Raw genomic sequence first — 11,305 nt, 5'->3', positions numbered from 1 at the left:
TTGCAAAGAGATGGATTAATGGATGGTTGTTTGTACAACAGTCTACGAACAGAATTAGCCAGTTCTATTTATACCCAGTAAAAGAGGGTCCTGCTTGCTTTTAAATTCGCCTTGCCGACTGCACTCCTAGGCCTGTTTCCTTATTAATTCAAAGGATGGCCCCCTCTGTTGAAGAGAGCATGCTTTGGCCATAGAATCTGATGCAGAACCTTCAACTGGATCCCATCTCCTAATATGGTTTGCTTCAGCATCTGTACTGGCTCCCTGTTACCTTCTGGGTACAACTCAGTCATGAACACTTTTTGACTCGCAATGCTCCACATGCCTTGGAGCTAGCACTCGGCAGAGACGGCCTCCTCTCGTATCTTTCCTCACCATCCTTAGGATCAATAAAAGCACCCTCATGACTTTACCATCCATGAACCAAGCCCAGACTACAGGACAACAACCTCTTCACTTCCATTTCTGAAGCTGAGGTCTGGCCATCTGAGAACCCCATGTATACCATTATGAGCTCCTGGGAGGGTAGGCAGGATGAATAATGCTAATAATACAACATATAAATAAGAGCTATGTTCAGTGACTGCCCCACAGCTGTAGAATTTGGGGACTGATCAGCCCAAGCCAATAGTACTGAAATCCTTTTTTGGGGAGAAGGGGAACAGCTTGTATCGGCTGGGGTTAGGCAAGTGTGCTATGGAAATATCTTTTCACACCATGAGAACAATCCTCCCACACACAGCAGAGCACCTGTACTGTGATGGTACCATCCTTGCAGACAATCGGAGTAAGTTTATCTCATCTTCTCTCACTTTCTTGTCTTAAAAAATGCAACCAAAACCTTAAGCCCCTCCCCTGTCTTTTTTTTTTAACAGGTTAACTGGCTCAAACTGTCTGATCCCTTCGAGTTGGAAGTTACAATCGTTAGGAAGACAAGTCTGGTCACTAAATAATTCTCTGATTTGCTGCCTAGACCACTGACATCCCAGATGGAGGCTATCACATTATTGGACAAAACAGCAATCAGTCTCTGCTAAGGGGCCAGCTTTTACTGAACTCAGATTACCACAGAAGTACAAGTTAGCTCACTTCTTTGAGGTCGTTCCACGTACCATCCAGCTGGAGGCCAAGATGCTCTCTCTCAGACCATCCTCTCTGCAATGAATTCTGCATATGCTCTTGAACCCAAGATTCGCCTCAAGTAGGTAACGTGTAAGTAGATTAGATTGATTTTATTTGGAATTCTGTGTGGTGGGGGTGCAATTGTTGTCTTCCCTTGTTCCCCCCCCCTTTTCCTCTTCCCCCTCAAATAAACTTCTTTTTATATTTGGACATTTGGCTGCATTATTTTAAAAGGGAATTCTCACTAAACTCTTCTCCACATGAAGGAGTGCATGGTTATATTCTTAAGATTTTCACAAGGTTTTGTTAAGTTCTGTGTTTCTAGGCTTTGGGCAAGAAAAACCAGAACACCTTTCTTTTTATTTCCTCCTAGGTCTGGGGCTGAAGGGAGGGCTCACAAACTCCCCAAGCAGCTGGACAGACTAGGGTGTGTCAGGGCTTTCATCCAGACTGGTGGCACCCTATCGGTAACTTTTCCCCCTTGTAAAGAAGAGGTCCACCAGGAAGAAGACACTCCCTTTCCCATTCCATAACTGAAGGCGAGGACATCAAAACAAGAGAGGCAGTGAAACTGGTGTATGTCAGGTGACTTTATTTAAGAAGGATTTGTATATAAAATGTGACCAAATACAATTATGAGTAAGAATTTCATTAAAAACATGTCTAAGAAAGGAAGAAAGCATCAGGTGTTAGCCATCAAGGAACAGTAAGTGAAAGGGTGAATACAGGTTCTGCAGCATATATTGCTGGTTTATTCCAGTGGGTACGATCCATGTTCTCCTGCACAAGCCTCACTGTAATGAATAGGAGTTGCATACAAACACATCAATAACAACAGGTTTATGCCTTTAGTGTATAAGATGAAACACAGAGAGAAAGAACACATATCCTATCAGTTTTCTATGTGTAAAACAAGTATCTTTAGAAGATGCTCCTCCTGGCCTTAGGACATTCTCTCCACTGAGCCAACAAAGTTGGAAAGTTACAGTGTTTTGTCTATTAAACTGAAAGTACTTGATTCTTGAATCTGTCAACTTTGAGAAGGACCTGAGCTGGAAAATTCATACTTTACATTGTTCAGCTTTAATAAGATTGTAAAAAGATTCCCTTTCAAACTCCAAAAGTGCAAATCAGAAATGCCTTATGATGGAGAACTTGTGCTCAACTTTAGTTCTTTTTAAAAGATTTGTTGCTTTTATACAGCAAATAGTTTTTAAAAATTCTTTTCAAATATCTTTTGCAAATATTAAAGTGACTTGGGATAAAATGTAAACACAGCAACAACAAAAAAGGACATTCGCCAACTGCCACCAGAACATCAGAGGCTTTCTTGTGCTAAAAACTCTTCAGACTTTTGCATTACTGAAGGCTACAAACAGTAAGACAAATGACTTCAGAAGTGTCATTCAGCATTTGCTATCCAAGCCTCAATTCACACTTCCATGGCACCACACTCCCAGGTCATTGCAGGTGTTACTATGGTAAACACAGTGGTGCAGTTTGCACATAATGCTAAGCCATGATGTGGCTTGCTGAAATCTCGCTTGTCTTTACCCCTTCTCACAAACCATGGTCTGTTAACCAGCTACAAACCACAAACAGAAGCCATGGTTTGTTGCTAGCTTACAAGTTTAAACTTTGTTTAAAGCTTGGCTTGTTGTGATGTCTAAACCCAGAAATGTGGTTTATCCCTGGCTTGTTTGCATTGCTGTCTGCCCTGAAACAGAGGCAGTGCCTAGCAAGAGCAGCCTGAAAACAAAACTGCTCTGAAGGCTGGCAAAATGGAGAAAAACAAACCAGAAACAGGGAAAATAAGCCACAGTTTGCTCACCTGCAAAACAATTCACGGCTAAACCGATAAACCATGGTTTAGTGATATGTGCAAACGCAGCCATTGTGTGGGGGAGAGCATCTCCAAATATGCAACAAGGAACAACAAATCTACCAGAGTTCCTCAGCAAGTGTCTACCACATCCCTGAATATTTGGAGATACACACATCTCCCCTTCAGTCTTTACCTCAAAACACCCATGTGTATGTGAAAGTGCATAAAAGTGTTCATCAGCCCTCAAAAGCAGCATTTTTTCTAGAGTTCACTTTTCTGCAATTCCCGTATTTTATTCTTTTCTGTTACAAAAGATGGACACTTCTTTGGAACAAAGACTTGCAACTAGCCTCTTTGTTTGAGTAAGGTAACTTATATACATCTTCCAAAAGCAAATTTCCAAAGTCTGTATCACTGTAATACCTTCATTAGGCCTATTCAACGGGCACAAAACACTGTGCAAGCTTTCAAGTCCTCCAGAACCCTTCATCAGGCAGGATGGTAAACAAAGCCAAAGGAGGGGCAGGAGGGGCAGGCAGTGGAGTATGCATTTAGTTACAGCCTTTCAAACCATCTCAGTACCTTTTGCTTTGTTTACCATCTCCCCTGATGAAAAGGTCTGGAGACCCTGAAAGCTTGCACAGTATTTTGTGACTTTGGAATTGACCTACTGCAGCGATACACATTTTGGAACTTTTCTTTTGGTCAACACAACTACCTTCGATTTTCAGATATAAATTGTCTGCCTGCAAATAAGACAGCAGCAGATTGGATGAACAGGAAGTGGACTGAAGTACAACAGAGTGACACAAAGTGTATTGTAGATGTAACCTGAACTTTCGGGCTTTAGTTCACACTAGTCACAGGTCTGGACAACAGAAGTCTTTACGGTTGCTATGACATTATCTTAGAGTCCCTATGCAGGAGGCTACTAGTAACTGACCTTAGAAATAGCATTAAATACAGAGACCATGGACTGTTGCAGGGTTATTGGAGGGTTGTTTCTCTCTCCAACAAGCCATGCCGCCAGGGTTCGTACGACACGGCAAACCATGGCAACACCCTGCTGGGGGCTGAATATTCAAAATGGACACCAGCACGCGCTGCAACCTGCTGTGGCTTAAATAAGCCATGGTGGGCTGCAGTGATCATGTGAACTGGCCCAGAGAGAAGGTGCGTGTTTTGCTTTTTGTCCTACAGATATCCAACCCAATGCAACTGTGTGAAAGCTCCACATGGCATCAGAGGTCAATATGCACAATGAGCCCCTGTACTGGGTTAATACTCTAGAAATCCAGTTCTTGAGGTTAAAAAGGTCAGTCACCTTTGGCACTGGATTGGACAGACCACCCTTTTGTGCGTAGAGGAGAAATTAAGGCTTGAAGGTGTCGGGGAATGAGTTGAGGCAGGCCGGAAAACCACAATGCACTTTCAAGATGGCAACTCAACTGACATGCCAGTTCTATTCACGACTATTTTAAACACTAGACAAGGATGAGGCCTGGTCTACACACACAGAGCAGAAGGAGGTGGTAGAATCCTGAGGTGGTAGATTGGACTGCATCATTTCAAGTTACAGGTGGGGGATGCCATTTCGGAATATTCCCCCATGTAAAGAACTCCCTGTAAGTAAATTCCACAACAACTACAAAAGTTGGGCACATCAGGGAGTATGTGACAAAGTCCCACTAAGGGAAGTAGCACCAGAAATTAAGTCATGCCTTCAAGAGATGCAGTTTTTATTAAAACTGGTTTTTAAAAAACCCAAAATATTCTCACAATGCTTTTCACTGAACACAGTGGATTACCATCACATTCTTGAGCGGGGCGAGGGGGGGAAGGGGACTGACACCCCTAGAGATTGTAGTGCATTGCTCCAATGCCACGGTTATAAGGAATGCCAAGAGGCATCAAGAGAATCAGTCACGTTTTGGAGTTCTAGTCACCCAAAGGTCTTGTTATCTAGTGATTTTTAATCTATAAAAATTAAGGAGCAGCTTTGTCCCATATGTTTCATATTCTTCCATGTGCTTCTCTCTGCCTGCCCCAATCTTCCAGTTGCTTTACTTTTAGAGAATTACTATCCCAAGTACAGCTATGCCCTCCGGAACACAGGAAGCTGCCTTATACGGAGTCAGACCCTTGGTCCGTCTAGCCCAGTATTGTTGACACTGACTGGCAGCAGCTCTCCAGCTTTTTTTTCAGGCAGCAGTTTTTCCAGCCCTCCATGGAGATGCCAGGATTGAACCAGGGACCCTCTGCATGCAAAGCAGGGGCTCTGCCACTGAGCCACAGCCCCTCTGCTTTGGGCATCCCCCTTTGGCAAACTGGTCCATTTCAAAAAATATCTCACCTCATAGGAATGCTGCTCAAAAGTTTACAAACTGGTAAGCAACAACAGAAAATAAGCCAGGTCGTACTAAATATACCTACAGACAAAAAACGTAAAGTATCTGCAGCCTTATTGTCTGCAAAATTTATTTGGAAGAGACATGATAAATTTTGGTATTTGAGCTTTGTGCTTCCACAGAATCTAGTCTAACTTTCTCTATATATAAATGGTTCTCTTCTTTGTAATAATTCATCTTGTAGACCATTAGCTGCTTTCATTAGTGTACAAAATTTAAGTGGGTGTCTCCATTAGGTGGCTTCAACCTCTCTCTCTGGCCAGATTCTTTACCTTGTCCTATATATATATATATATATATATATATACACACACACACACACGCACGCACGCAATTATTAGGAACTGCACTGTGTCCATCCTCAACAAGTCTATTCAACCGTTAGAATAATTTTTTAAAAAGGAATACACGTCTAATACTGGACCATTCCAAAATACAAATACCCATCTGGTTTTACAAAAAGTGTTAGTACAAAGGCAACATTTAAAAAGAGCTGGGAAAAAAACATAATTTTTAAAGACATAGAAGCCAATAACAAAACAAAACAAAACACAAAAAAGGAGAGAGGGAGAGAGATGTTCCTTTTCCTTCTCCAAAACTGGGCTGACGTTGTTTTAGTTTTCCTTTACCAGTTGTCTAGAAAATCAAATCCCGTCTTCAAGATAACATTACTTGTATTACTCTGAAGAGAGAGAGAGAGAGAATTTTGACAAGGTGAATACTCAAAAGGAAGAAGGGCCAAAATTAATACTAACTAAAGTGAGACACAAAGCAATACAATGCCTTGGATCCAGATCCGAAGAGCTCCTTCCCTCCATGGAAGGCTTTTGCATTTCCGCTGGTGGAATAGAGGGCGAAGTGATTTTTGCTGATTTCCATCCTTGTCCTACAGCAGGGTGGGCAGAAAGTAGACCTCTGGATGTTTTGGACTTTAACTCCCAGCATTCCTGACCATTGGCCATGATGGCAGGAGCTTCTAGAGTTGACGTCCAAAACATCTGGAGATCTACCTTCTGCCCACCCCTGTCCTACAGCCCTGTAAAATCTGCTCCAGACATTTGGAGAGAATTGGTAAAAATTGCCTCCCTCCCCTTCCCACCAGCCAGAACATCCTAAGCAGAACTCTACTCAGGGAGTGCTCCTGCTGGTGGGAGCAAACTCTGGATCTAACCCAATAAAATTACACATCTGTATATACACCAGAACCACTACAAGGTTCCTTTTCCAACAGGGGCTATGGAATTCTAACTTCACATCAAAGGTCACACAGGATCCATTCTTAACGTGTTTGCCTGTAACAGAATATGCCACTTCTACTGCTACAGTAAGCGTGATCAGTTTATTAGCTCTGCACCCTGATTTGCTCCCAGAAGGCTCAATGTGCCAAAAACAAGTTCCACTAAAATTAATGGGTGTTGCACAGGAGTATCAATGGAAGCAGAGGCTGAGTCGGCCAGAGTCGAGGGCTGAACACAAGTTCTGCCTCTGTGGTGTAGTGGTGAGAGTGTTGGACTGGGGCTCAGGAGATCCAGGTTCTAGTCCCCATCAGGCCATGAAGCTCACTGGGTGACTTTGGGCCAGTCACTGACTCTCAGCCCAGCCCACCTCACAGGGTTCTTGGGAGGAGGACCATTTATTCAGCCTTGAGTTTGTTGCAAGAGGGAAAAAGGCAGGATATAAATGTAATGATAAATAAACATTTAAATGTTGCCCTCAAATACATCACATTCAGTTCCACCCCCCCCAAAGGTAGCTATTCATTTATATGGAAGAAAATAACAGGGGCATACTAATCAGCTCTTTGCCCTGGTGACCACAAAACTGATTTTCCACAAGAGAGGCAGACAGTGCTTAAAGATGAGGCTTTTCATGCGCAGCCACCCTGCTTCGAACACAGAATTTTACCAGGGGGCGGAGGTCCAGTAGTCTTCCAGTTGTAACCCTTCCCATGTTTTTCCACCACTTCATCTATTTTTTTCTTACTACAAAATATTGTTAAGGAAGGAAAGCTGTCTGGAAGGGCCCACGGTGATGGGCAGAAATACAACATACACATTTCCAATGTACAGAAGACTTTTCTGTGTGATCGCCTGCAAGAGACTGTTATTTGCCCCAGGCAACCAGGCGAATGGCCTGAACTAATTAAACACAGCTCAATTCACACCTCGATTTGCCTGACAGACAGGAGTGGTTGGCACCCATGGGCGTGTCAAGAGGCCTGCTTCCCTGCTCACAGGAGACAACGGTGAAGCCCCTGCATGTGCAGGGCGCTAGCTGCACATCCAGCCTTCCGTGTTGCACCCTATTGCTTCAGTCCTGCACATTCGGGCAACTCCCACAGCAATGAGTTGAAATTATGGTTGTGCAACAGGGAGCAGGATTTCAGGAAATTTAATTAGCAGCAAATACTACATACCTTATGGAAAATGGCAGCGCATTAATGTCAATGCTAGGGCTAGACTTATTTCTCTGATCTGGCTGGGAGCGGGGAGAAGAAACATGCTTAGTGCTTTAGCATTCTACAGAACCCCTAATCTTCTAAAGCAGCATTTGGTGAAGGCTGTGGGTTTTTTCCGTTCATTCTTGTCTTTATTTGTAAAGCACTCTAATAGATAAAACAAGGGATTAAATATTGGCCTTTACCTGACCAAACGTCTGCAAGTCATCACCGGTGTCTTCATTTTTGGTCCCAGGGGAGGACAGTTGTTCCACTGGTTCAGGACAAAGGTCAAGGGCATGAGCTGGAGGCTGACCAATCTGAGGTTTTTCCCATTCTATTGATGTCGTGGCAAAGACTGGGGTGGCCACCTTTTCGGGTTTAGGAGCACTGGGCTTCTCAGCTTTCAGTGCCTCTTTGGGGCCAGATTCTTGCCTGTAATAAGGCTGGAGGGCCTTCTCCCCTTTCTCCATTGATTTGATCTGGCTCGGGGTTAGAGAATGGAACTGAGACTGCTCCCCTTCGCACTTGGACCGCTCAGCATTGATCTTCCAGAAAGAAGACTCCTCCTCTTTCCTGGCAGGGAGAAGCCCATCGGAACTTGGCGTCTTCCCACCCTGTGCGGGTTTGGGGGCCGGGGGGCCTGGAGCGGTTTTGATGGGTTGTTTCTGTTCATTCTGAGACACCATACTACCTGGTTCTTGTATGGACAGAGAAGCAATGCTGAACTCCATCTGACTCTGTTGGGGATTAAAAACAAAGCAACAATGAATTTCAAATCTCTTTGCATGGGCAAAAAGCACCGAGAGGGTAAGAACAGAGAGGCAGCAGTAGGTGTTTTGGGTGTCACTGATGAGTGGGGTGTATTTGGGAGATTGTGCCCAGGCTGCTTGGTGCTCAGTGCCTGCTGTAGATCAGCGCTGGGCACAGTTTGGCATTTGGCACACAACTTTGACGGTTGCCGGGCAAGCGTCACCTGCATTTTCTGCCTAGAAGAGGTAGTTTCTGCAGCCTAAAGAAGTAGTGCAAATACGGCAGATTTGCAAAGTATTTGCTTATAGATGCTGCAAATTAATCATACTAGTCTTGGGGGGGGGAGCTAGAGCCGGGCAAAGTGCTGTTCTAGAAGGGGTGCCAAATCCTGCAGATTTAGCTTACTCTGGAGAATGACCCAAATTATTAAAAATGAAATGAAACGTAGAGCATAAATTCGCTAGGAGTAATTATGAGGCAACATGAGAATGCTCACAGCACACAGAGACATGGAACACTTTTTTCAGATGGCATGGTAACCATCACATGCTTGGGTGGGTGCGTGCCTACTGTGCAATCCTGGCCGCAGTCTAGTCTGAACATCAGGACACACTCCAGTATGCTTTAAGGAAGGGCATCAACACGGGAAAATCACCATTCTGCCAAACCCAGGTTGGGCACAGGCAAGGAGGAAGAGAAGTCACTGTTTAAAGCAGACTTTCCCAACCTTGCGTCCTCCAGAATGGTTGGACTTCAAGTCCCATCAGCCCCAGCCAGCACGGCCAATGGGCAGGCATGCTGGGAGTTGTGGTTCAAAACATCTGAAAGGCACCAGGTTCGGAGAGGCTGGTTTAACGTAACTTGAGAAAAGTCGTGTCAGCGACCAATAACACTAAAATCAAATGAGATGTGACCTTGGCAAACATGTGACACCCATCCGATTTTTGTCAAGGTAACGCAGAGGGGGGCAAGCAAAGACTGGATGCTTTCTAATTTTTGTCAACTGCCCAGAGAGCTTCAGCTATTGAGAGGTATAGAAATGATAGATAGATAGATAGATAGATAGATAGATAGATAGATAGATAGATAGATAGAATTTCAAGGGAAAATCAGGGCTAAAACACATGCTGTGTTAAATGTGTAGCATGTAGCCAATCCAAACTTATTGGGGGTGGGGTCCCAATCCAGATTGGGACCACTGTGTGTGAGTAGAGGGGTTAAACCTTCCCGCCCAGCCACTTCCCTCTCCTAAATTCCGCCCCCCCCCCCCCCCGTGCAGAGGTTAAAGAACGGAAACAAAAACTCAATTGGCGCCAACCACCCAGGTGCAGTGGTTCCAATCTGGATTGGGGCCTGCATGCTTACCCGAAAGCAAAAAAAGAGAAGGATTGGATCAGCTAAGCATTTAACATAACAAGGAGTTTAGCCATCAATGTACAAGACAGGTGCTTCAGCCACCCTGCACTTGCAAACGCTCCCCTTCAAAACCACTGTCACTTTAAGTCAGCTTCCTCCTGCTCTCCAGCCAGGCTCCCTTGTGATTCTGAAGTCCAGCTGAGAGCACACACCATTTTTTTAAATTAAAAATGTTCAGGGAGAGGGGAGCCTTTGCAGGGTAGCAAAAAGCTTCAGCCTTCCTCTTCACCTGATAATTCTCCCCTAAAAATCTCTCCCCCCGAACTCCACATTAGTAACAGAAGGGGCAAGATGGAATGGGAAGCCCTGTTTCCCACATAACATCTCGCCTGTCCCCAAGTCCACCGCAAAGGCCGCAGCATAAAATGTTGTATGTCCAGATCCAAGCGACTGTTCAAAAACTCCTTTCTTTTGAATAAGTGGCCTTCCATTTTGCGACTGGCTTTTTTACCCCATTGCACAGATGCCAAAATAAGATTTTTTTTCAAGACCCACATTAGGATATAGATTCACATATCTGCAGTAGAAATGTGAAGGCCTAGGAAAAAAACCAGGAAAAGGGGGGGGGGATTTGGCTCCCTGGTGCTGAGGTTCCACACACCTGGTTTACCTGGATTGTACTACTTCAGGCCTCTGGTAGGAGCTTGTATACTTTGTTCCTGTTCCATGAAAAAGCTCTGTGCATTGTGGGGGGGGGGGCATGCCATGGAGAGGGCTAAGCAAAATCTCTCTCCAAAAACTGTTAGTTTGCCACCTGGAAGAATGTTTTGGGGGGGGGGATGGGGCACCATGCAAACACTGCAATTCTCATCTTCAGCCTGAAGTGATACAACCAGTGATGTGGGTTTTTTGCAATTTGATTGGGATGGCATATAGGTGGTTTGACTCCTACTTAAGTAAAACAAAACTAAAGTCTCAGTTTAACGGTGCTCATCCCCGTTTCTAAGCCGAAGAGCCAGCGCTGTCCAAAGACGCTTCCGTGGTCATGTGGCCGGCATGACTGAACACCGAGGTGCACGGAACGCTGTTACCTTTCCCGCCGAGGCGGTACCTATTTATCTACTTGCAATTTCTTGCTTTCGAACTGCTAGGTTGGCAGAAAATGTACATGTTACATTCAAACAAATTCAAAAGCTTTACTTGGAAATTATTTTTAATGGAATACTTGGAAAATATCTGAAGTCAGAACAACGTAATAGCATATACGGTTTAAGAAAGACAAAACCATGTTCCTGAAAACTTAACATACTAGTTCTAAATATATAGTTCCTTAGACATGCCGAAATATGTGCTTCCTACGGAAAGTCATCTGAAAAGTTAATTACAACTTTGAAACTGCTCAGT

At 44.2% G+C, this 11,305-nt stretch overlaps 1 protein-coding gene across 1 annotated transcript in view; it reads right to left on the bottom strand.

The window, feature by feature from the left end:
* Positions 1-5,451: 5,451 nt before the first annotated feature.
* The window catches only part of C1H1orf198 (chromosome 1 C1orf198 homolog), a 29,783-nt gene continuing 23,929 nt past the window's right edge, over positions 5,452-11,305 (bottom strand). The window contains exons 3-4 of the mRNA XM_084828088.1: positions 7,999-8,532; positions 5,452-6,037 (exon numbers count right to left, since the gene is read on the bottom strand). Coding sequence (XP_084684214.1) covers positions 5,981-6,037; positions 7,999-8,532 — 591 coding nt within the window. The 3' untranslated portion in view covers positions 5,452-5,980. The remainder of the gene's footprint in view (positions 6,038-7,998; positions 8,533-11,305) is intronic.

This window comes from Heloderma suspectum, chromosome 1 (genome assembly GCF_057233095.1).
Source record: "Heloderma suspectum isolate Gila_16-S chromosome 1, 16-S_ref, whole genome shotgun sequence".
NCBI classification, from domain to species: Eukaryota; Metazoa; Chordata; class Lepidosauria; order Squamata; family Helodermatidae; genus Heloderma; species Heloderma suspectum.
Note: the sequence above shows the minus strand (reverse complement) of the source record. Positions and strands in the feature narration are given on the sequence as shown.